The sequence below is a fragment of the Podarcis pityusensis genome, assembly GCF_964106645.2.
Source record: "Podarcis pityusensis genome assembly, chromosome: 5".
In the NCBI taxonomy this organism is placed as follows: Eukaryota; Metazoa; Chordata; class Lepidosauria; order Squamata; family Lacertidae; genus Podarcis; species Podarcis pityusensis.
In genome coordinates this window covers 24,249,390-24,276,029 of record NC_138032.1, presented here as the reverse complement: position 1 = coordinate 24,276,029, position 26,640 = coordinate 24,249,390, and the positions used below count along the sequence as shown (strand labels likewise).

Here is a 26,640-nt window from a genome sequence, read left to right as displayed (position 1 = left end):
GTTGTTTTAATGTGTTGTAAACTGCTTTGAGATTTGTTCTTTAAAATATAAAGCAGTATAGAAACGACATGAAGAATGATGATGATAAATCCCATTGGGGGGAACCTCTGGTACCTAAACATTCCATTGTGTCTACTGGAACCCAGGTTTAAGGGGCAATTTGGTGATTAGATTATATATCTGAATTTCTAACATCTGAGATGTTATGTATTGGTCTCTTTGGTGTTATCTGTTCTTTTCATTTCATCTCATTTCATTTTCAGAAAGGCAGAATGTTAACTGTTATAATAAACAACAGTAGACTACATCTGTTTCTTACGAAATGGGCTCCTATTAGTCTCACTGCATCCTTTCTTTTCTAAAGAATGAATTATATAGTCCTTCCCAATCACCTGGCATTGCTGTTACTTAGATGGAAATGTGATACTGAGAAGATACTTTGATTTTTATTTGCATTTAATGCACTTTAGAATTCAGAGAGCACTGAGCTCTTAGTTCTTACAGATTGCCAGGGACGTGCTTGGTAGACTGCTGTTAGTTTAACACACTGCTGATCAACTTGTATTGTCTGATAAAGCAGTCAGTATATTTGCATATGGATTATGTCTGTGTAAATGGTGAAGAAGCCACAGGTCTCTCACACAGTAGGTCAGCTGTTCAGTATCACTTTGTTTTCAACTAAATCTGTCAGGGGAAAAATAAAGAAGTTCTGGACATGCTCTTTTCATACTTTCCAGATTAAACTTCCTCTATTAGATAAGTAGTATAGCTGATGTGTTTCTCAAAACATAAGCTTAAGTGTTATTTCTACTGTTAAATGTGTATTGGGTGACTAGCTCCTCCTCCTTATGTGTTAATGGAACATTGACCAAACCAAGGAAGATCCCTGCCCAGCTATGATCTAATTTGTTGTAGGCACTTTGGTCTCAGGGAGTTGGTCAACAGCTTGAGAGGATTATCACTTGCTGGAAGAGCAGGGAATTCCAATCTGGAAAAGCACCCTGTGGGAGACTGTGAAGAATAAAAAGACAAAATCTGAGAAACAGATTAAAGCTCACCCATCAGATGCACAGGAAGAGAGAAGGTTTCTGGGACAGCTGTCAGGCACTTGGAGAATTAAGATTGGATCTTTTATTCAACTATATAACTTCTAAAATGAGAAATGTCTCTATACCGGGCTTGTGAGTCAACTGATCTTCTGACTTGGCAGACTGAAGCTACAAGTTTTCTAGCTAGAGCTCCAAGCTGCATTGGACCAGTTTGGGTGTATATATTGCCTGAAGCAAGGATTCAAGGCCCCTAACACTTCCATCTCTCCAACAGTCCACCCTATTGCTTTGTTGCCTGTTCAATAGGCAACCCTGAAGCAGCCTAACATGAACCAGGAGAGTATGGAATAAGGCCAGGGCATTTATCTTATATAAAAACCATTTGAAGAGGAGGTCAGTAAAGATCAATTTCTTAAAGGTATATGTAAATTGCACTAGAGGCATGGGCAGTTCTTAGCCTCAAATATGACCCTCCATTTCTGAGTCCCCAACAGTCTGAAGACCCATGTTCCCGTGTCACACATAATTGTTCCTTGGTAAGAACGATTCTTGGAACTCTGAGCTTTTGATAGGGTTGGGAATGACCGCTGTATTCTCGGTTGCTGTAGAGAATACTGAGTTGATGGACCAATGATCTGGCTTTGTATAAGGCAGCTTCCTGTGTTTTCACAGGTGCTCAGGAAAATTCTGAGAGCAAAATGATTAAGCTGTTTCCCTAGTTATGGTATTGAGCAGCCTGATCTTCCAGTTGCTTTCATCATGTCCTAACCTAATTTGCAGTCTTCTTGGGTTGCTCTAATTTCAGGAGCCAGTGACTTGGCTTCTGAGTGGGTATCGTGAAGCTACCTGGCCTTCTAAATGGGGTGTAGGCACAGTATCTATTTCTATTGCTTTGCCTTAGGGAAAAGTGTACTGAGAAGCAAAATACAGCACCTCTGTATTTAGGCGGCGTGTAGATGCAGTTCCTGTAGCTTCACAAATATTGCACAATGTCCCTTCCATTGGTACACTTAAGTCTTGGGGTGGAAAAGACAGGACCAAAATACTTGGCCCACCTTTCCTTTCAGGTGGAAGGTGCCTGGCCCAGTGAACCGAAACATGCTCTAATACCTGGATTCAAATATCCCTGGTAGGTGCTCACTAAGTCACATTGAGTCATATTGAAGCGTAAGTCAGGGAATGTCTATGCAGTCAGAATGAGACTCTGTAGACAAGGGATGGGTCTGTTTTTACCATATTTTTTGCACCATAGGACGCACTTTTTCCCTCCTAAAAAGCAAGGGAAAATGTGTGTGTGTCCTATGGAGCGAATGCAGGGGGGAGGCAGGCGGGAAAAGCCCCCAAGAGCCGCACACAAGCTCCGTGCGCTCTTGCGGGCTTTTCCACAGGAGGGAGAAGGGACTGACTGGCCGCATCAGTTCCTTCTCCCACCTCCCAGAAAAGCCAGGAGAAGCCGCGATCTCTTTAAAGGGGTTGCGCGGCTTCTGCGGGCTTTTGCGAAAGGTGAGGGAATTCCCCCACCTCCCAGGAAAGCTGGGAGAAGCCGTGCAGCCCTTTTAAAGTGCGCGCGGCTTCTGCCGGTTTTGCGGGAGGTGGGGGAATTCCCCCACTTCCCAGGAAAGCCAGGAGAAGCCGTAATCTCTTTAAAGGGGTTGCGCGGCTTCTGCGGGCTTTTGGGAGAGGTGAGGGAATCCCCCCACCTCCCAGTAAAGCCAGGAAAGCCCTGCGCAGCGTCTCCCGGCAAGGAGAGGCTGCACAGGGCTAAAGGGGAAGCCAAAACAGCGAGCGGAATCCATCCGCGCGCTGCCTTGGCTTGCTCCATAGCTGTGCGCAACCCCTCCAGCAAGGAGAGGCTGCACGGGGCTATGGATTTTTTAGCCCTGGGCAGCGTCTCCTGGCAAAGAGCAGTTGCGCTGGGCTAAAGAGGAAGCCAAAACAGCGAGCGGGATCCATCCTGCTCGCTGCCTTGGCTTGTGCCATAGCCGCGCGCAACCCCTCCGGCAAGGAGAGGCTGCACGGGGCTATGGATTCTTTAGCCCTGTGCAGCGTCTCCTGTCAAGGAGAGGTTGTGCGGGGCTAAAGAGGAAGCCAAAACAGCTAGCGGGATCCATCCTGCTTGCTGCCTTGGCTTGTGCCATAGCCCCGCTCAACCCCTCCGGCAGGGAGAGGTTGTGCGCAGCCTGTATGCTGCTCTTTGGGGCTGGGGGGGGGAAATATTTTTTTTCTTGATTTCCCCCCCTAAAAACTGGGTGCGCCCTATGGTGCGAAAAAGACGGTAGTTCTGTAGGGCAGGGTAAACAAGCTTCCATCTGGGTTACAATCAAGAGGAAGGAGAGCCTGCTGTTGGTCTAGGCCAGGGGTCTGCAACCCGCGGCTCCGGAGCCGCATGTGGCTCTTTTACACCTTTGCCGCGGCTCCGGGGCGGATACTAGCGAGGGGAGGAGGCGCATTGTGCACCCCAACACCCCCCACTGTGGCGGGCGCTGTACTGGCTGTGACGTCACATGGGGGCAGTGCGTGCGTTAGTCACGCACCGTCCCGACGTCACCTTCCCGCCCGCTGTCAGATCGCGGCTCCGGAGATATATTTGTTTTAAATGTCGCAATGGTTTTGCGGCTCCCAGGTTTTTTTTCTTCGGAAATGGGTCCAAGTGGCTCTTTTTGTCTTAAAGGTTGCAGACCCCTGGTCTAGGCATTGGGTTAGGGGGTAGGTTAAGTGTTCCTGAGTATGTGCCTTTTATTTTCTCCCATATAAGAAGTGCTGAGATGTTCTCTGGAGGAAAATAAAGCCCTGCTCTCAAAAATTAGGTATTGACTGCTCTATCTGGGTGTAAAGTGGAGTGTCAAGTTTCTAAACTGCCCCCTGCCCCAACAAAACAGTGCCCAGTCAGGGTAGCAAGAACAAGCCAATATAGAGCTGGATGGGGAGGGGAACTAATTGGAAGAAGGAGGTGTGGTTGTGGGGGAGAGAATATTTTCCAGTCTTCATCTGGCCTTCCTGATTATGATGCCACTTGCTAACTCTCTAATCTTTTCTCAAAAACTCACTTTTCCACGAACGTTTGATATACCCTGTAGTCTACATATCCCATTGTAACTAACCTGAAGTATATATAACTCAAATAATACATATTCTCCCGCTGTTTACACTGCCTCTATCATACTCTGACTCCTTTGTGTTGTATTTTAGATTGTAACTCCTTTGGGCAGGAATTTGACTTTTATGCTTTGTAAAGTGCTATTCATACTCAAGGATAGCAGTACTCTCCCACATATCATAAAGATGCTTGCTTTCCTACTAAATATAGTAAAAGGTATACCATTGAATTATTAAGGACTGACAGGGTTGGTGGCTTTATGGATTATAGATATAGCTTATTTTAAATTGCTGAGATGTTCTTATATATTCTAATGTTCTTGCTTTTGGTTATTAGCCACCTTTGAGGTTTTAAAAAGGCATGCATGCATTTTTAATAAATATAAAAAAAGATCCAAAATGAGTTTGTATAACTATTCCTACTGGGCCTCTCCAGTTTTAATCAGTATATTTGTAGGTTGGTTTATTAAAATACTAATCGCAAATTAAAATTTGCATGCACAGCCCGTTCTTCCCTACCATCAGTGACTTTTTTTTTTTACCCAAAGCTAACAGATATGCCAACTACTTCTTTTCTGTCCCAAATTTGATTTTTTTTTTTTTTTTAAGTAAAATGTGGGCTGCCTTTCCTTTCGTTTGAGACCAAAGATAGCAGTTATCTTTCACAGGTGAAACTGCTGTGGCTTTTTCTCTCTCATTTATTTAGCAAGAAAGTCAACTAATAGTGTCCTATTGAAATCTTGTCAGTACTTCTTTTACCTGTACATCTTTAATCTATCTTTCATATTTCCAACAGGATAGGAACTCTTCTATGCTGCTGTGTTATTGAAAGATGGGTTGAGAATTGTTTAGCAACTTGAGGGCCACTTTCCCTAGTAGGCAACATTTTGGGAGCCACATGCCAGTGGTGGTGGTACAATGAATATGATTCTTATCTTTGTAGTCCAGTCACACAGGTCAGAGTTTTGTATGTATGCATCTGCCCATCCAGGCAAGCCGTTGAAGGTCACATTCCAGCCAGGCCAAAAAACTGGAGGAAGGAGCAGAAAAGGGCCAGTGAGTCCTGTGGGCTGTGGAGAAATAGAAGGTCCCCAGTCCTGAAGTTCCTCATTCCTGCTGCAAGATTTGTGTTGGAGAATATTCTATACTTTGATTTCCAAAACTAATAAACATTAAAAGCTACCTTTGTTTTCAAAATGAGTGGTAGTGTCTGTAAAATGGGAAGTTGGATCTGTTATAGTCTTTTATTTTCTTGTTCCTTGTATCTATTTCTTTCTTTTACTGGAATAGGAATATATCATCAGATTGCCCAGACACTTGCAATAGCATATATTCCTTAATACAGAAAACAGTTGTTCTGCAGTCAAAGTTCTTGTGATTTCAGTTTACCCTTTTTCTCTCACGCTGTACAAGTTAGTTCAGAACCTTCAGAGATCTGTCAGTTTTATGTATTTAAAAGCATTTATAAACAATGTAAGTGGTTTTTTAAAAATGGGACTTCATGTAAAGTGGAGTCATTAAACTATTGACTTTGCTTGTATTCAACGTTTCATGAGGAAGCACATCTGGCTGCAGCCTCAATTATATTCTGTAACTGGACTAGGGTTCAGAAAAGTAACCTACAGAAGTATGTGAGAAGGAGTATTGGAGAAGGTGAATGCTTTGGGGCTCTTTCAGAATATTAATTAGGCTTGATTTTTGTTTCAGAGGCAACTGGGATTTGAAAATAGGTTGCATCTGATAGTTGATAGCTGTCAAAAGTGAAGAAGCTTGCCCTACTTTAAAAGAAGAATTGCAACAGTATAGGAAGAAATAAAGTGGCAAGATCAGTGACCTGACAATTTGTTCAGTTGTCTCAGGGCGAGGAGATCTGTTAAGCTTAAGGGAAGATGATGGAAAGGAAGTGAGGTTCAGATGGGCCAATCAGACTTAATTCACAAACTGTCCATTCCAGGTCTGCTGTGATGCTAATGATGACAGCTGAGGTTGGGACTTCAACAGCCATGGGTGCTAACAGGTGTGTCGTGGAGCAAATAGGTACTGCTGTGGCGGGAAGGTAAACAGCATTTCCGTGTTCTCTGGCTTCTGTCACGGTGTCCCGTTGCACCAGAAGCGGTTTAGTCGTGCAGGCCACATGACCCTGGAAAGCTGTCTGCAGACAAACGCTGGCTCCCTTGGCCAGCAAGCGGAGATGAACGTTGCACCCCAAAGTCACCTTTGACTGGACTTAACCGTCCAGGGGTCCTTTACCTTTTTGCCTTACCTATTTCTGGTGCAGTACTTCATGTATGTGGTGACTCTGTCCCATTTCCAAAGAGAGATTTTTCTATAGGCAGGATAGTTGGAACATCTGTGAGACCAGTGCATGAAGCCTTGACAAATGGGAAATGCAGATTTTCGGCTTTCAAAAGCTAGGGCTCTCTAGACTTGGTGAAGTGTAAGGATAATGGACACTGTAGTATTTGAGGTGGTTAACGCATCTAAAGGATCTTTGCATTGTTGAGCAGTAGATTCTGGCCTGAAATTAGTTTTTGGAAAATAGTTAAACAAGAGCCAAAAAAGTGAGTATGTATTGTGTGAATGATTCAACTGCTCAGAGTGTAACTTCCTCCTGAAAGTCAGACTTTGCCTTTGAACATTAATAAGAAATGATAAGAAATTAATGCTATTAACTATGCATTCCAACCCAGCATAGTACTGTACTACTGAAACTCTCAGCTGCCATCTCTTGCCAAGTGGATAGCTAGGCAGTGTTGATGATTCCAGACACCTCTTGAAAATCAGGGATGGTGGGGCTCTGCTAATATTTCCACAATTCATACAGAGGTGTGTTTTAACAGGTCCCCCCCCACAAAAAATGTCCAGTGTACCTCTGTGACTTTGCATTATAGGGGAAGACCAGTAGTGGTGGGCAAAGTACTCTTCAGGGAAGCTTAACATAAAAAGATCCTGCAAGATTAAGCTAGTGTCCCATCTAGTCCAGCATCCTGTTCTCATCATGGCCATCCAGATGTCTGTGGGAAGCCTGAAAGTGGGACCTGAGTAAATTTCTGCAGTTTCCTGCAACTGAAAATTTGACAGCCATTGCTGTTCTTCTCACTGATGAAGAATGCCGCCTCATCTTCCAAGGAATCAAAGAACCTACTCCACCAATGACCAGTTTATTTTGTGGGAGAATTAAGGCAGAACAGAACACCAGAGGCAAATGACATCTGTGAAGTTAATGGTATTGTCCCAAATTGGAATGCCCTCCCCAAGAAGTACAGCTAGTGCTAATATTAGTCCTTGCAGTCACAAATTAAATATTTCTGTTTACCCTGGCATTTTAGGGTTTTCTTTTATTCATTTAACTGTTGTTTATTGCTGCCTCCAAGCTTTAATTTATTGATGTTTTTAATTGTTTTAATCTTATTTATTTGAGTGATTTTATATCACTTAATCATAGTTGTCTCTTAAGTGGCATATAGGAACTACAAAACATTAAGACTGAAATAAGTAAAAATTATAAAATTTCTCAGTTTAAAAGCCTGCTGGAATTAAAATGTATTCAGTAGGCACCGGAGGTTCAACTGGGAGGCAATCTATTTGACCTCAACTGGAAGGAAATTCCACAAAATACTGAACACGTGGCCCCTTGTGGATACAGGCTGTACATCTGAGCCATGGGGTACCACTAGCAGTGATTCCCTAAGGAAAGATGGTGATCAAACAGGTATATAATAGATTAGGTGGTCCCTGAGGTATCCTGGACCTAAGTTGTGTAAATTTCATTTGGATAAAGGGCGGTTTAGAAATATTTTAAATAATAAAAACATTTAAAACTCAAAAGCACCTATGTATCCAGTCAGAAATGTTGGAATTTGTGTTCATTCAGTTTCTCTAATGTGAATCAAGAGTGAGACCATAATAAAGCCCAGCGAAGTTTATCTTTGGATCCATCATCTGTTTTTGGAATTTTTCACTTGTGTGAGGCACAATCCAATTAAGCAAGAGCCTGTAGTCCCAGAAGGATGTGCTAAAATTCAATACTTTTGTGTGCTCTGTTGGCCTGCATGTGACTGCTTCTGTGTACTAGGCTAGCGCCTGGAAGTTAGCACAAGCTTTAGTTAGCACAAGGTTTTCAGGTGTGAAGCAGATTGTAAGTGAGCATTTCAATTTCAGTATGGTTTAGTAGTGCCTTCTGATTCTATTAGTACAAGTAGATTTCAATTAATAAATCAGTGTTTGGAAGACTGAAACCATTAATGTAAATGAAAGCAGAAGGCTGGAGGAGTGTGTGTCACTTGATTGATAGAACTTGTAAATGACTTAGTAGATTTGTTTTAGAAGCCATTGTGCTTCGTGTGCAGAGAACAATTATCTCACCTACCTGCCAAAGTCTGGTACAACTCCTTAGCAACTTTTAGCAATTCTAAGTAAATAATAAAGGAGTTGAAATTCAAAGTAAGTTATTATTGCATATTAATAAAGCAAAATATTTCAGCATAGTCGTTGGGTGACTGGCTCTGTTTATGATCTTGTTTCTACAAGCCATTGGACTGGTAGAACAATGTTTGGGGTGCAGCTTAGTGTCTGCTACGCTAGCAACTCACCACAGCATTCATCTTTGCACTTGTCGTGTGCTTTGGCTTAGGATTAGTACTTTGCATTAACTCAGAGGACAGAATGGCACTCCTCTGCTGCCTGTCACTGCACCCATCCCCAAGTATGATATAACTATGTGATATGAAGCCACAGAGCAGAAAGTGTATGTATTGAAGATGAGGAAAATGCAGAATGGGGTAGGATAAAGTACAACATGCTTTCTATCTGAGCATTTCATCAGAACAAACCTATGTGCCTGATGAACAGAACAATCTTTTGGGGTTGGGTGAGGTAGAATCTGGCAGAAGAGCTGCCAAATCCTTGATTGAGCTGCACTTGCTTAAGTAACTTTATGTGCAGTAGCAACTATGTGTATTTATTGGATCAGAGTGTTAATGCCTTCTGCCAGTCTTGACTTCCTTTGTTTTTGTCTTGCAGGAATTTAATTAAAATGCTGCTGTCAATAGGAATGTTAATGTTGTCTGCCACTCAAATCTACACCATTCTCACAGTTCAGCTGTTTGCTTTCTTAAACCTATTGCCTGTGGAAGCAGATATTTTAGCCGTAAGTATTATTTATTTATTTTCCCCTGTGGTTGGGATTCACCCAAAGGGCCCCCATCAGTGGAAGCACGGAACAAGGACTTCTGCTTGTACAGCAGGGCTGTCCCTCCCCCCCAAAGCACCCCAAAATTGGCTGAGAGAGGGGCTGGATAAGCATCACAGCAATGCATGGGGAGGCGAAAGGGGGGCTTCTTCCATCTGGCAAGCCGAAATACTTTTGCAGATGGAGTGTTCATCATAGTGCAGCATTAAATTACACCGTGTGTGTAAAGCATTCCTAAAGAGACAATGAGGTTGTCAAAGGATCCAAGGGGCTCTCAACCCTTAAACTGACATAGGAATATCTTTGAAAAATCTGAGCTAGCTTTTAGGTAATAGGGACACGAGTGGCGCTGTGGTCTAAACCACTGAGCCTAGGGCTTCCCGATCAGAAGGTTGGCAGTTCGAATCCCCGCGATGGGGTGAGCTCCCGTTGTTTGGTCCCAGCTCCTGCCAACCTAGCAGTTTGAAAGCATGTCAAAGTGCAAGTAGATAAATAGGTACCACTCCGGCGGGAAGGTAAATGGCATTTCCTTGCGCTGCTCTGGTTTCACCAGAAGCGGCTTAGTCATGCTGGCCACGTGACCACGTGACCTGGAAAAACTGTCTGCGGACAGTTGTCGGCTCCCTTGGCCTGTAAAGCAAGATGAGCGCTGCAACCCCAGAGTTGGACTTAATTGTCAGGGGTCCTTTACCTTTTTTTAAATGGGTGGAAACTGATGTGGGATGTAATAGGTTACAAGCAGTGGGTGCAAAAAATGCAAATTTGTATGCATTTCCTGTTTTCTTTCACATGCTTGCTTATGAATATGGGGTTAGGCAGTTTACGCTTATTTTAAGATAGTAAAACGCTAATCAAGGGACTTCACTACATTAGTTCATCTACTTGCAATAGTCTCCACTTAGAACTTGTAAACATGCATTATTTAGCATAGAAGGTAGTAAAATGTCTCCAATGCAAAGAGGAATTGCTGTAGGAATGCCTGCATGGGGTGATATATTGCTTTTGATCTGCTGTTTCCATTTGATAAAGTTACTGTGTATAGTGACCTAGTCTGTTGGGGCTGATCAGTTCTAGTCAGGGGCCCAGTTTGTATCTCAATTCAACCATAGTTTATGTTAAACAATGGTTTAATGTGAATTCAAGGTTCTGATGTATAAAGCCCTAAATGGTTAGTACCTGGTTACCGGCAGAATGCCTCTCCTATACCATCCAGCCTGGGGCACGAGAACTCCTGTGGAAGCACTGCTGGTAGTTCCAGGCTTAAGTAGAATCTGGTGATCACTGACCTGTCGGAGAGCCTTCTCAGCAGTAACACCATGGTTTTGGAACATACTTCCTCTGGAGGTTACTTTGGCACCAACATTCTATATCTTCAGGCACCTCCTGAGCCCGTATGTTTCTGAACAGGCCTTTTAAAGCTGCAAGATTGGCTTGTGTAGTAAGAACTGTTGCTACTATTAGTTTTACTACCTTGTTCTATGTGTTTGCGATTCACACTGGGGTCTTGTGATGAGGGAAGGATATAAGTTTTAAATATAAACAATATGTTGCTTGTTCACATTAAAGCATAGTTTAAAACAAACTATGGTTTAACATGATGGCGGTCCCTGCTTTTGGCTATTTCTAAGTGTTCTCTAATCTACAGTCTCCCGCACTTCCCTTTGTATGACCATTACACTCCATTCACTTCTGGCAAGAAATTAATGAATGTGAAACGTCCGTTCTTTTGTCAGTCTTGAAACTCCTGCCAATCAGCTTCATTGGAACGCCCTTAGTTCCTGTACTGAGAAAGAGGGGAGGGGGAATCTCTCATTGCTTTCTCCCTAACATATACACTCCAATAAAGCTTTCTCCTCTCCTAGGTCATCCAGGCTTACAGGACTGGATATAGTATTACTGTCATGCAAGCTTGAGCTGTAGTGCCTCTCTTCATTTATAAAGAAAAGAAATCTTCTTTGCCAGCAATAATGTGTGATTGCAGAACTTACTCCTTCCCCTCTGTTTTTCCACTACCCCCCTTTTAGTAGCTTCTTTAAACAGTGTTTTTTCTGTGATAGCTGTTCTCTCCTAGCAAATTCTCCATTCGCTCTTCCCCCATCTGCATTAAGCCTGTGGTCAACCCAGGAATCTGTATTTAATAAAAGAGTCCCTTATTTCTTTTGACCAGAAAGTCCTCCGCTTATGACAAGGATTCACTATTACAAACACACTTGGCTCTAGTTGGCTCTAGTTCAGTTTTCACAAATGGTACATTTTCTTCCTTGCAGTATGTTAAAAACATAACTTTTATTTTACTTAATTGGATTTAAAATGGCCCCTTTTTTTTACTCTGGTCAGAAGCATAAAAAGAGCTCAGGCAAAAGAATGCAGATTACATAATTTTAGTGGGTTTCTGCAATCTGACGGTTGTAGATTCTGAACTTCCATAAAGAAAGCATTTTACAATGTCTAAGTTTAAAACACACACTGCCTGTTTTGTCCATTTTAAAGACATAGTCTTGATTTTGCTTTGTAACAATTTCCAGGGGCTTGTCGTGTTAGTCTGTTGTAGAAAAATTAGCAAAGACTGTTTAGGATTAAAAACTTTAATGTTAAAACATTTTGCAAACCACTTTTTGCTGTTTACTGCACATTCTTTTTACAGTAAAAGCAGACTTTACAGTGAATAAGGAACTGGAACACTTCCAAAGAGGAGTTCAGCATTTAACTCATTGCAAAAATGTTTGAAGGTGGAAGAACCTTGGGAATTAAAATATTGCTGAGCTATGTTATAAACTGAAACTGAAGCAGGTCAATAGGTGAAGAAAGGAACTTCAGGGGCTGGTCCTGGGCACAATGTGGGGCATATGACAAGATTTTGTTGAGACAGTTGAACTGTACTTTGAGAAATGAATCATTTGTGCTATTGGTATCTTATTTCTTAGTAGTATGACAATGGTTTTATATGGTCCCCTTTCCAGTTTAGTACATAATATAATCCTTCACTTTCCTTTTGCTTTTAGTTTAATTTTGAAAATGTAACACAAACATTTGATGACCTGCCAGCAAGGTTTGGCTACAGACTCCCGACGGAAGGCTTGAAGGTAAGAAGCAAGAGCAAGTAACAAAATAGGAGCAAATAAAGAAAATTTAACACGGTGCTTTGTGAGTTCTTAATATGTAGCTTAGTCTCAATTGGCTCTATGGATTTTACAACTGCGCAACAGACTTAATCCAAAATCAGCTGGAAAAGGTGGTAGGCACGACTGTGTCCCTATAGTAAGAAAAGAAAAGAAAGAGCTTTCTGCCAATAGTGTTGCCTAGAGCAACAGAAGACAATGCAAAGACTTTTCTTTCTAGTGTGGAGGATTTCAAGAATACTTTTATAATCCTTGGTGATTAATTAAGGGACAGGGTGTTGAGAAATAAAGCTTTGAGATATAAACCCTTAGATAAACCTGCAGAAAAGCATTTATGACAACCACTGGACTTCCATGTGAAGATGTTATTAGAAAGCAGTCAAGTAAAAGACTGAGCCCAGAACATTTAAACTAAGGCTTGGCTTTAGAATGATACTAATCTACTATCTGGCTCTCTAAAATTACAGAGTTGGAAGGAGTGTGGGAGGTCAGCCCTTGCTCAATGTTGGATCTGCAGTGCAGGATACAACTGCAACATCTCTGACCTAAAATGAAGGCGATTCCACCACCTTCCAAGGCAGCTTCTTACATTGCTAAACATCTCCTACAGTTAGGATGCTTCTACTAATGTTCAATCAAAATCTGCTTTCCTGCAGTTTTCACCCAATGATTCTAGATCTTCCCTCTGGAGCAATCACCTTTCCTCCCTTCTGTGGCAAACAGTAGGTCTTCCTTTCATCAAGGACCCAACCCTAAACCTACCTGAAATAAGTGTCCTCCTATTAACTTCACAGGCTTTATTTCTTGTCCTGCGATCGTCCTGTACTTAGTTGCTTGACAGTAACTCAGTGGGATTGAATCCTGAGGAAATCTGCACAAGATTGACCTGTTAGGAAATGTTTTTATTGCTCCTGATTTTGCTTATAATACTTCTGATATGCAACTATTCCTCAAATGAAGTTGGTCTAAGCTATCAGTTAGTTAGCTTTAAAACTGATAAAACGTAACAGCCACGTTTGATCCTGTCTAAAACAAACCTTAGCATAAATAACCATACTATATTTTAATGCATGCTTGCAGTTCTTATCTTATTTGATTGCCCCATAACAATTGTACACTTGTTGCAATACCCCAATATCTCTTGCAGTTTGATTCAGGGCTTCTGCTGTAGCCAGTGACTCTTAGTCAAATATAAGTGACTTCTGCATTTTGAACACTTTCTTTAGTTAGACATTCTTGGACAATATGACCTTGTCCAACAATGGCCGTGAGTCATCTTTTGTGTTTCTTTCAGTTGATTCTAAACATTTACAGCCTTAATGAATGTGTATGCTCAAGGACCTCTACAAAATACAAAAACCTAGCAAAAGGTTTTTTTTAACAATGCTGCCAAACAGTGTTCTTGGAACAATTTGGTTTAAGGGCTGTAGTAGCCTCCCACCCAAACCCTGGCAATTCGAATTATGAAAGCACCAAGGAAAATCATACTTAATTTATTTCAGCTGTTGTTTAGAATTGTGGTGACACATGTTCTGCCCATAGATCCTTGTGAAGCAGGTTGTTCTTGATAGACATGAGCACAACCATATGTACCTGAAAAGGGGAGCCTGTAGTCCAGCAGCATCTGAGGGCCATAGGGTCTCGTCTTCTGATGTTGTCTTCTCCAGAATTTGTGGTACTCTTGACTTAGGGCAGAGAACAGCAGGCAGTAGGTTGCAGTATTGAACTCACTTGTACATCTCCTCAAAGACAGTATTGTTTGTTCTGAGAATAAGTGGTTTGGGGATTGTGAGAACACTACCCACAACTTGATCCTCCTCAGATGTCTCTGCAACACCTAGAGCTGATTTACTGTTGAATTTAATGCAAAGACTTTCAGGATTTGGTGAGTATCTTTAACTTGATACCACCGTATCTATGATACCATCTAGGCCTTCACAGTTTCTGATGTGTAACAGTACGTAAGGGGACTAGGAAGCAGCAGTATGTTGTGCTCCTGTTTGTAGTGCAACATATTCCAAGAGCATTTTGGTTTCTCTGGATATTGACTGAGGTCTGCCTCCTGTGCCTGCTAATGTAATTGCAGCAAGCCGCAGCATTCAATGTCTCAAGGTTAAAATCAGTGCATGATAGTTGCAAACACCAGATTGTGTCACTATTAATGCCGTGGTATGAATGCTAAATGCTAGCAGTGTTTTTCAAACCTCTGCTACTGAGAGTCTTGTACATATATTTTCTAATAGTGATTTTTTTAAAGTAACTTTACAAAATATAGGAGTTTTGCTGAAGAAATTTAAAATCCAGACATATCTGAAAGAAGCTTTTATCATGTGCCCTAATAGTCAGGAAGGTGGTAGAAATACAGTTGCAGTAATTTTATTTTGTTTTCATTTCATTTTTGAGGCAAGAAATAAGAATTGCAAGAAAAAATAGAGGTATTGGAATAATTGCCATTTTGCTATTATGAGAAAATTCTATTTATATTAATTTCAAAACAGCATACCATGCAACAGCCAAATGCTATTCATTTTCCCCCCTCATATATCAGTAGAGCATTTGCTTTAGTGCCAGTCTTTATTCAGATTTGCAGTTCAGGAAAGCAACACATAAAATTCTGCTATTAATGTGGGAAACTGGGAAGCAGTGGAGAATGGTAAGATGTATATTGATATTAAATTCATTGAGAGCAGCTGAACTTCCAAATGTACAACAGACTGGACACTGGACAGAAGTATTCAAATTTATAGGAATTCCTTGCCCTATAATGAAATAGTCATACACCTGGAAGACATGTTCCTCCTTTTTGGAAGTATGGTTGTAGGTATCCATTGTATGTCAGCCTATAGTGAATATGAAACTTGATACAAAGCACAGTAGATAAATAAAATGGGGATTTTGGGATATCCTCAGAAACAGTTGCTTGCTGAAGTAGTGACACGTGGAAGTGGGTGCTCCGATGCACACTTGGAACTTCCTCACTGTGGTGTTCATATTGGTAGAGGAGATGGCTCCATCTGCTTTGCTAAAGGTCAGACATCCCCAAACTCTGCCCTCCAGCTGTTTTGGGATCCCTAGCTAACAGCGTAAAGTTTTCTGGTCACATAATTCTGTTCCTAATATATTGATTCACAATAGCGATTGTCACCAAATAGTTAATAAGAGAAGATGCCTAAACCTGTGTTGAGGAGAGAGAGCAAGTTGTGACATTCTCTTTTTTAATTCCAGCTGCTTTGATCTGTGTATACAGAAGATTGGTTACATTTATTTGGCGAAATAGCTCATCCTTGTTAAGTGACCTTGGGTGTTCTGAATATTTAATTTCCTGGCTTTCCTTTGTTGGGGCGGGCGGGGAATCACTTGAAAGTGATTCCTTTAAAAATCCAGCAATTATTCCAGCTTTGAAAGGCTTGCTTGAACAAGGTGATAGAAATGAATGCTACCCAGTACCTGCCATGTTTTAAATGCAGATTGCAATAAAAATCCTACCATCATGCTGCCTATGAAAGTACCTGAAAGCTTCATTAGTGGAGTTCTGCTTTTAAAACACTGAAATTGGCAGGCTTCACTCCAGTAGAGCACTTCAGCATATCCTTAACTTTAAACTTTAGCTTTCATGAGACAGTGTGCATGTTTAAAACGAAGTAAACACTTAAGTGCTTTGTTGGATTAATGCCCAGGTGAAGTGGTACTAGAAACATATCTCTTTCATACTTGACAAGTTGTCATTACAAGTTATACCATACTTTGACTTTTGATGATTTTTGGGTTTTGCTGAACTTAAGCCCCCCTTACTACTTTATTTAAATTATAAACTCTTCGTGTCCTGGTGCCATAGAATGATCTACCATGTTTCTAATCATTGTGGCGAGAACTTTCTAAAAATAGGCATATGTAAGAGGGCCAATGTCGTGTAAGGGTTAGAGGATTGGACTGTGACCTGGGAGACCAGGGTTCAAATCTCCACTTAGCCATGAAGCTCCCTGGGTGACCTTGTGCCAGCCACTGTCCCTCAGCCTTTCCCTACCTCACAACATTCTTAGGAGAATAAAATGGAGAGACGACAACAATTTGCACCACCCTGAACTCGGAAAATCTAAGAAACTACCAGCCAGTTCCCAATCTCCTCTTCCTCCCTTCCTGTTTGGTCAATTCCTTTTGAATAGCTTATACCTCTCAATTTCTACATTATTATTTATTATTAAAAAGTTGTATACCTCGGTGTGTTCTGAGGTCTGCAACTGCTGTCCTTGTCCCTCTGGCCCAGAATTGGTATCTGAGGTGAAGGCATGGAATTGATTTTGCAGCTCCAATGACACAGCATGGCCCCTGACAGTCCTGCTTCTGTGTGTCACGTTCCTCCAGGAGTTTGTCTCCTACACTGGGCGATCTTCTCCCTCTCTAGGGGCATCCTCACCCCGCATTGCTGTTCCAGGATGGTCCACTCTGCTTTAGTGAGAAATTCCTCATCTTGTCCGATAACTCCAAGTGTGGAGAGGTGGGCCTTAAGTTGCTGTACCTTCCCACAAGGCAACCATCTTGTACTTGCTGTAGGTATAGTTTTGCACTTTCTCTGGCACAGGTGTTGCAGGTCACTGCAGCAGCTCCCTCACCACCAGTGTATCTTGGTCGTACGTACACTGTGAGACAGCATTCCTGTTTACAGGTCCTGGCCATGAGCTCCCAAAGGCTGCAATCAGCTAAACAGAACTGGTCTGGCTGCTGACTTTTCCCCCAGCTCACTTCCTACTTTAAATTTGAAACCAAATGGCTGCTGATCCCGTCTTCTAATCAAAGGATATGGAGAACAGCATATAAAGGTTCTAAAACACACCCTAATATAGTTTCTTAATGCTCACCCGGGAAAAAACAACTACTTGTGGATACAAAACCAACATATAATATGTTGTTCCCTCCATACTAGTTTTCTAGTTAAAGGAATTGTCTTTAAAATAAATACAGGGGCATTGAGAAAATGTGTGCTGTCACCAGCATCTTAAAATAGTATAGTCTGTTCTACCACTACTACATGTATCAATCTGGTCAAAATTATCTTCTCTAGCTGTAGTGTTAAGAATTTTCACAACTTGGAGTTCAATGATATGAGGCAAGTAGCTTCTACTTATGCAGCCATTTTGTGACTGAGAACTGATTGATTTGCTTTTGAAAATGTCTTTCAGGGTTTTCTAATAAATTCAAAACCCGAGAATGCATGTGAGCCCATAACTCCTCCACCTCTGAAGGACAACACATCTCATGAATTCATTGTATTAATCAGAAGACTTGATTGCAACTTTGATATAAAGGTAGGTAATTTCTCATATGTAAGGATTCTGAACAGTGTTTCTGAGGATTCAGAATAATCTTTAAGTTTGTTCTTTTAAAAAGAACCGTGTAGATCTGGTGTATACATACACATTTCTTTAGGAACGTGTTACCAATTTGCACCACTTGTGGTAGTTGCTTGGGTTCTACACAAATATTCTTTTAGTCGTTTTCTGCATCATTGATTAATGTTCTGAATGTCATTTAAAGTGTAACATTTTGTGTTTTACTTTGATCGGCTCTATTTTTCTTAATTTCACAAGATTTATATACCACTTGATTGTAATAAAACCTCAAAGTGGCTTGTGTCCTTAAAAAGATTGCATGCGGTTACTTACCCTCAGCAAAATCAGTATTATCAGTGTTGCTGTTGTGGACCCCACATTTCTGTTCTGTAAAGAAGGAACAGTGCTGGAGGAGGTGTTTTGTGGGGGGTTGACTTGTATTAGAGGGTAGGATCATATGATTTCCCTGGAAGAACATTTATGAGGGCATACTTGATGGAGTGTAGTCTACTGTCCATAGGAAAGAGTTATATCTGGTTGTTCTGGTTCCACCCACCACTGGCATGTGACCCCTTGAAGTTGTTCATGAGGCAGTGTGGCCCTTAGACTGAAAGAGATACTCCAGCCCTGATGTAGCAGGAAACAATGGCTTCCTCTTATGCCTGTCTGATCCGGATAGGTTCTTATATAAAATGTTTTTGTTGAATATTGTATAGCTTTCACCTCATCTGTAGTATTGGGAGTGTGGGTGGAAATACTGCATTATTATTTTTTGTGGACAAAGTTGAACCAAATGAAAAATTGTGCACGCCCAAATGGAAAAAATAAAACGAGAGTACCATATTTAAGTGGAGTGCCCCTAGCAGTCCAGTTAAATGACTTACTGTTGGCATACACTGATTAAAAACCAAATCACCTGATGTTATGCTGCCATTGTAGGAATGTTATTGTAGCCAACGAGGTTCCCTCCATATACAGTTGTACCTCGGGATGCGAACGGGATCCGTTCCAGAGCCCCGTTCGCATCCTGAATGGAATGTAAGACATGACGGCGTGTCTGTGCGTGCGTGGGTCGCGTTTTGCTGCTTCTGCGCATGTGCGTGATGTCATTTTGAGCAGCTGCACATCCACGAGTGGCGAAACCCGGAAGTAATGCACTCCGTTACTTCTGGGTTGCCGCGGAGTGCAACCCGAAAGTGCTCAACCTGAAGCACATTCAATCCGAGGTATGACTGTACTGGTTTCCCAACTCCCCTCAGCTCCAGCCAGCATGGCCAATGGTAAGGGATGATGGAGATTAAAATTCAGGAACACTTGAAGGGCATCCCATTGTGTGGCAGTATACAACACTGTTTAGGATAAAAGATAAAATGTAACATTATCTAAGGATTCCAATTTAAGATACATGGAATGAAACTTTGTTGCTTAGTTCACACTGAATACAGTTTAAGGCAGTATGCCTCTGAATACCAGTTGCTGGGGAGCACTCATGCTTAGAGTTCTCTTGCACTCTGGTCCTGCTTGTGTGCTTCCCGTAGGCATCTGGTTGGCCACGGTGAGAACCGGATGTTGAGAGTGGGTGGACCTTTGGTCCGATGCAGCAGAGTTCTTCTCATGTTTTTAGACATGCTCTTATCATCTGCCCATCCTTCCAGTTGCAGGATGGAAAACTAAAGCATCTTGGTATTCTATAAATAATCTAAACTGAAATAAACACTTTGTATTAGGTGCTACACTGATGGCTATAATTCCAACAGATGAAGTGTATTAGGAGAAGGCTGATCCTAATTTACAAAAACTTTAATGACAGCAGAGAAATGTCTCGCAGGAAAGTAACTTTCCCCCCTTTCTTTTAGTTTTGTGTAGCATTATCCTTTCCCTTCTGGGGCTGAATACCATTAACACTATGGCATGCTATTCATTATTCAATAGGTTTCTGATTCCCATACTCCTTTTATTTTTGTTATAAGAGCAAGCCACTTTGAAGCTGGAACAATCTTGGAATAAATTTTCACAAGTAGATGAAGGAATGGCATGCATTTTTACAGGAGGAGCTTTGACAGCCTTAGGGTTGCTTTTGTTAGATGGGACGGAATACTATAATGCTGCATTGCTAATGTCACCTCTGAAAGTGAGAGCAGGAAAGCAAAACAGCATTGTCAAATCAAAGCCTGAAATGTTGGGCTTGAGCAGGAGTGGCTAACTTGTGGCCCACCACTGCCTTTTAATTTTCAGTGCTTAAAATCCTGGGTAAATTACCTAGGTGTTCTGGGATTATAGTACTACTGCATACACCATAGTAAACAAAACTTTCTGTGGTCCTCCAAGGTGTGCATGCACATCTCCCTAAAACAGAATCAATGTGCATAAATAAACTTAGTTGCAAAAAACCCATATAGACTCACTGCACATTTTTTCTCTTCTATTATCATTGTCTGTACTGTTCTAGTTACTTGGGCAAAAAAACTTGTTAATTGATTTTGATAGCAGCTACGTTTGAATGAACCTTGCATACTCACACAGTTGATTTGTTCTTCCATTCTCATGAGCCAGGAAGTGTTAGTTAAGAATAGTTTCCTGCTGTACCAGAACTGGTTATTGATGGTTAATGGCTTCTAAACTATCCAGAATATTAAGCCATGCTTTAAAGTTGGCTTCATATTCTAGCTTTTTTGGAAACCATTCCCCATTGATGCCTAGTTCAGACTTAATGGGAAGCTGTAGTTAATGGAGATGTCCCAATGTGCCAGCTCCTTCTCACCAAGCTATGTGAGGCATGTTCATATTTATTTATTTATTTCATTAAATTTATATACCACTTGATTGTAGAAAAAGCATCAAAGTGGTTTACAACAATAAAATGACCACTACAAAATTTACAACCATAATTTAAAGCGTACAGAAAGTTAAAACCACAATAGAATAGACTAAAACAAATCAAAACTCATACAGACTTTCTAAACATATGGGTAGACACATCTACATAAGAATGACTTTAGCAGGCACCAAAAATAATACAGTGAAGGTCAATAGGCAGGGAGTTCCAAAGTGTCAGTGCTGCCACTAAATGATTGAGTTTTTATAGATGCAGTTCAGGTATTATGTGGCACCTGTAAAAGTGCCAGTTCTGCCAATATCTCAGCTTTACTATGCTGAGGTATGATTGCTTGCCCAAATGGGCCCAGTGAGTTGCATCCAACATTCGCATCATCCAATGGAAAGGAGCCTGTCTTGGATGGAGGGTTGATCTAAACCTGTGTGTTCTGGATAGCTGTGTTAAAATATTTTGTGTTGTACAAAACGAATAATATATTATATTCCTGTAATAGTTTATCCTACAATTAGTTCAACTTCAAATCTTCTGTGGTACACAAATCAGAAAAAGTATGAAGCATATCTTGTGTGCTTTCTGATCCTGTGACATCAGCATAGAACAGATCTTGCTTCAAAACTTCACAGCTGAATGCAGTAATGAGAACTGCCTGTAGCTCATTCATTTGATCTCTTGCTGCAGTGGAAAAGCAAGCCGTGGGAACAGATGACAGCTTTCTCTGTGCAGCATCCAGAAGTGTAACCTATGCATCTCCCAAAGGATTTGGATGTCTGTAGCAACAAGAGCTGTAGGAATGTAAATGCCAGTTTCCTTTAGGGGAGATAATTGCTGTGACCTGGTGGTAAAAAGTGCAGTATGGTTAACCTACTGCAACAGACGAGGCGCCAGTGTAGGACAGAGTCTACTGATGGATCCAGTTAGACAGCCCACGCCTAAAGAAATGCTATTGACTTTGCAGAGCACAGTTGCCAGGAGAGTTGGGTTATTTGTGCTTGAGAAATGCCTACTGAGCCCCAGGCAGATTGTAAATTATCCACTAATAGAATAAGTAGCAGGCAATTGGGGATGACACAGAACTTGGGCATGGACAAAGTCTCCTGAAGTTGTGTGTCTAATAACTGAAACAATAGACTGAAAACAACTGCAATCAATTCTGATTCCTGAATGGAAAACCTGCATGATTTGTTTTTTTAAAAGGCGGCACATTTCCACAAAGTTTTGTTTTTAGAGCTCTTTCAATCTATTGAGAGGAAATATTCAGAAAACAAATCTGGGAATTAAGTTGAATAAACAATAAGTGAACTTGTGAGTTTTTGGCATATTTTGCTGGCTCCTTTTGTGTGTGTTTCCTCTTTTGTAGATCAGCAGGTTATGAATATCCATGAATGTCTGCCTGGTAGATCAAATGGTTGTTTAGACATCAAAATCTAAGCAGTTCAGTTTTGTGTTTATGTATTTATTTGTAAGGACTTTGGAAACAAAGTGTTCCAATCTTATCCCCAGCCCCTACCAAGAGTGCTTCTGTTTCTGCTCTAGCTAGATTGAAGCAGGAGCCTCGGAGTGCTGTTTAGGGTTCACAGAAAACTGCTGAAAGCTTCCTTCGCTGTGCTTTATGATGCTAAAGGCTTCATGGTTTGGGCAGGCTGCCAGCCCTGAACCTTAATACTTTATTTGTGGTATAGCAGAGGCGGAGAAACCCAAGGTCGGGGGGCCCTTAGAGTCTCCCCAGGTTGTACTCCCCTGACCACACCCCTCACATGTTCTGCTCCTTGGCTGCCTTGAATTGCCCTTCAACTGCGAAAATATATCTTGAGCGTAGAAACCTCCGCCTTTTTGCATTGCGGGATGCAAATTGCCCACTTTTGCCTCTGGTCCTGTCCACTACTGGTAAGTGATACCCTCCAGAACGTTGCCCACAAGTTAACGTGGTTTTGTGGCTGGAAAAGGTTTTCCACTCGTGCTGTATAAATTAAATTAGTGAGCTAACCTCATGGTGCATCTTTCCTCTCTGGCTCAAATGCTTACCATAAGAATATACTGTTGGGGGTGGAAACAGGGCCACCCCCCCCCCCCCGCACTGGTGTTTAATGGGCACCTTCAGCATCCCATAACTTAGCTGGCCTATAAACCTAGACCAGCTAGGTCGTTGTTTTTTGTTTTTTTTGGGGGGGGGGTGTTGCAAGAGCAACCACAGCTCTGTACAGCATATATTTAACCTGTGTTGTCCTTGTGAGAGACGTCACTATAACTGATGAGTAAGAGAGGGTGGTTTATCCAGAACACATTTTCCCCTGTTTTGCGGGATGTGATGGAGACACATTATGTGGCCGTGGCTTAGAATGAGAGATGGTTTCATGTGTAGAGAGATTCCTCTGCTCTCTTAGAGGCACAAGCCTTACTGAACATGTTTTGATATGGAATTTGGGGTCAGCCTTGGTATCAGTTGGCACTTGCAGTATAATGCATTGGAGCTGTGAGAGCATTTTAAAACCCTGAAAGGAAAACAGAAATTATTTAAAAGCATCATTGCCTTCCGGGAGCTCTGTTCTAGCACACTGCAATTGTTATTTTTTAAAATTTTACAATGCTGCTACATTGAATCCTTATAGTTCTAATTCAGATCACCACATGTGATGAAGATTTAGGACTAGATTTTGAGGAGGCTTGGAGGGATTCTTAACCCATTTATCACTGTGCACATGAAAGAGGAGGAAATAATCTACAGTTTGAGAGTGTGAGGTTTGACATGAATGTGTAAGCTTCCAAGGAAGAGATTACAGCTGTTTTGCACTTCCCCTGGACCTGCTGCACTACTGTGGGCTAAGCCATGCTTTGACTTAGTATGTTGTCCAAGCCAGGACTCATGGCTTGTCTGAAGGAGACAAACCATTAGCCTGGGTATGGATGACACGCTAAATTAAACTGTAGCTTAGCTTGGAGCAGCAGGTGAACTGTGGGAAGAACTCATTGGTGACTCCAGGAACCCTGACACAATTTTGCTAAGCCGTAGTTTGGTTACGCTTATGTTTTAACCAGCTTATTTTATTTGGTTATGTCTGTGATTAAATTAGGGAGTTCCCCCTCCCTTCCTCCACCAGTGGAAAGCTGTTAACAGAAGAATGTGATCAAGCCTAACGTTTTTGCATGATTATGCAGAAACAGGCTGTTACTAGGATCACTGTTAGCTATTTTTAGTGCAGTAGTATAAAAGTAGGACACCAAATTCAGTTGACAGTGTAACATACCTCACGGAGTTCCTGGAAGTATTCTACAGAGTTAACTCTGTTAACCAACTATATACTGTTAACTAACTATATACTTAGTCAACTTCAGTTGGAAATGCAGGGTACTGAATAGTGTACATTATTAACAGTTCTAGTTACAGGTAGGTAGCCGTGTTGGTCTGCCATAGTCGGAACAAAATAAAAAAATTCCTTCCAATAGCACCTTAGAGACCAACTAGTGCACAAAGGACAGTATACTTCCGGTGTGGTGGTGTGATTAGAATGCTGGACTGAGACCAGAGTTCAAATTCCCTACTTACTCATAAACTCACTGGGTGATCTTGAGCCTGTTACTGTCTTTCAGCCCAACTTACCTATTTCACAAGCTTGTAGTGATGATAAAATGGGAGAAGGGAAAGTGGATATATGGATATATTTTGTGTAGCAATTTGAATACTGCATGAATGAAAGGGAACTTGCTAATATCTTTAATATTTGCTAATGTTCTTATGCACAAAATGTTCTGAGTTAATTTATCAGTTCTGTGCAGTTTTTTTGTTGACAGGCATTTTGTTTGGCTCACAGGTTCTGAACGCACAAAGAGCTGGCTATAAGGCAGCCATAGTTCACAATGTTGATTCCGATGACCTCATTAGCATGGGATCTCAAGACAGTAAGTACAGGTATCTTGCTTGATGACATTCTCCCACTCTTTGCAACAATCAAAAACAGAAGCTTCAGAATGTGTACAATTCAAATGAAAATTCATTTACTTCCAACTCAGCCAGTTGGAAGTAACATTTTCGGTCCTGCTAATGTTTTGAAGATTGTAAGCCTGTCAGACGTTTAGCCCTCCTCCTTAAAAAGGACTTGTTGGTATTAAAGGGTTAAGAAGCTCTAATCAAGACGCTCTAATCACTAAGCAGCTGGAGGTCGTTAGGCTTCCAGGAATGTGAGTTTGTATAAATAGTCAACTCACTTGTGTGTTTGCTCCTTTTTCCCCTTTCCCCTTTCTTTTGGGGCGTGTTTGCTGATATGTGTGATTCTTCACCAGGGTTTTTGTTTTGTGTAAATAAACCTTTTATTTGAGTTCCAAACCGCTTGCTCCAAGATTCCTTTATTGAAAAGATGCTGACTCTCCAGCCCTTCTTGAGCCGCTGTGCGAAATGCTCTGCTGTAATGGGACATTGTCGCATCGGAAGCGCACTGGACATTTGATTAGCATTAAACTAATTAAAGTTTAATGGGACAGGTTATGGTTGTTTGTACGTCAAGAAGGAGATAAGGAGTGCAGTTCAGAGTGATTTATGAAAGGACTGGAGCGAAGACAGAAGCGGTTGCCGACAACGAAAGCCTTCAAAGCAGCTTGAGTCCTGCAACGTGCCTAGGAAAAGTTTTAAAGAGGCACTGCGCAGTTTGTACTCGCTGGAAGACGTCTTATTCCTCGAGGAGCCACCTCAGCAGCTGGGAGACGGTCTACAGGTGTATGAGTATCGTTCCTAAGCCCCAGGGAGGATGGCAGAGTCCCAGGGAAGTTTTACTGTCCCATTTACGCGACTCAATGGGAAAAATTGGCAAGATTGGAAGGCTAGAGTAAGGGTTTGGTTGCAAGCAAAAGAGTTGTGGAGTTGTACTGAAGCACCGCCTTTACAGGCAGCTGCAGACGCGTCTGCAGAAGACAAAGCAGCAGCGGCAGCTTCACAGAAACGCGACAGGAAAGCCCAAGGTCTACTAGTTTTGGCAGTGGGACCAGAACAAATGCCTTATGTTTCTGAGTTAAAGAACACGCATGAGGTCTGGACGGTTCTGCAGTGGCTAAATTCCAGAAACACTGCGGGGGCCAAGATCCATGCTACAAGGTGTTTGTTTGATTTACGTCTCCAACCGGGAGCGTGTGTGAAAGAACATATTGCCAAAATGGTGTCTGCCTTTAATCAACTAAGACAGCTGGGCATTCCTTTCTCTATGGAGCAGCAGTCATACATATTGTTGTCTTCTCTTGATAAAAGCTATGAGACTCTAGCTTTAACTTTGGAAGCTATGCCTTCATCTGAATTAACCCTTGAATACATTTCTTCTCGACTTGCGGATGAACAGGATAAAAGGCAAAGAGAAAGAGGTTTGTCTTCAAAGGGGAGTTATGCTGTGCCTAAGAGTGGGAATGCTGAGTTTGAGAACACAGTAAATGCTTTTGCAGCTAGACACTGTTTTCGCTGTGGTTCCTCTTCCCATTTAATCAGGAATTGTACACGTGAACCTGGTCAAGACAGCACCAAGGCCGTTACCCCTAGTCACCAGACAAGGAGTTCCAGGGGACGTCGAAGAAGAGGAGGAGGTCGTGGCTACTCCCACAGCACACAGCACATGGCTTCAGCAATGGCGTTGATGCAAGGGCGTGGCCAAGGCAGCAATCTACGCTGGTTGATCGACAGTGGTGCATCTCACCACCTGGTGGCGCCATCTAGTGTCCGTTTGCAGAATTGCAGACATTTGCAAACCCTTAAAGTTGTGACAATGGCAGATTCAACTAAACGTTCCTTAGAGACCGTAGGCACAGTGTTTTTGAAGTGTTTGCAAACAGAAATTGATGCCTACGTGCTAAAGGGAATGAAGGGGTGTATTTTGTCTGTGTCAGAACTTGATAGAAATGGGTTTAAAACTGTGTTTGAAAATGGGGTTTGCACTATTTCAAAGAAAAACGTATCTCTTTTGCAGGTGGAATGCAGAGATGGGTTATATTATTTTGAGACAAGTCCAGATGAAGTTGAACAGGTTCATGCTGGTTGTGTGAACTCGCCTAC

At 41.7% G+C, this 26,640-nt stretch overlaps 1 protein-coding gene across 2 annotated transcripts in view; it reads left to right on the top strand.

The window, feature by feature from the left end:
- Positions 1–26,640, top strand: part of RNF13 (ring finger protein 13) — a 51,479-nt gene that overhangs the window by 2,715 nt on the left and 22,124 nt on the right. For both annotated transcript variants that reach the window (XM_081008241.1, XM_081008242.1), the window contains exons 2-5: positions 9,168–9,294; positions 12,339–12,419; positions 17,633–17,758; positions 24,425–24,512. In XM_081008241.1, the coding sequence (XP_080864367.1) occupies positions 9,181–9,294; positions 12,339–12,419; positions 17,633–17,758; positions 24,425–24,512 (409 nt within the window). In that variant the 5' untranslated portion in view covers positions 9,168–9,180. The remainder of the gene's footprint in view (positions 1–9,167; positions 9,295–12,338; positions 12,420–17,632; positions 17,759–24,424; positions 24,513–26,640) is intronic.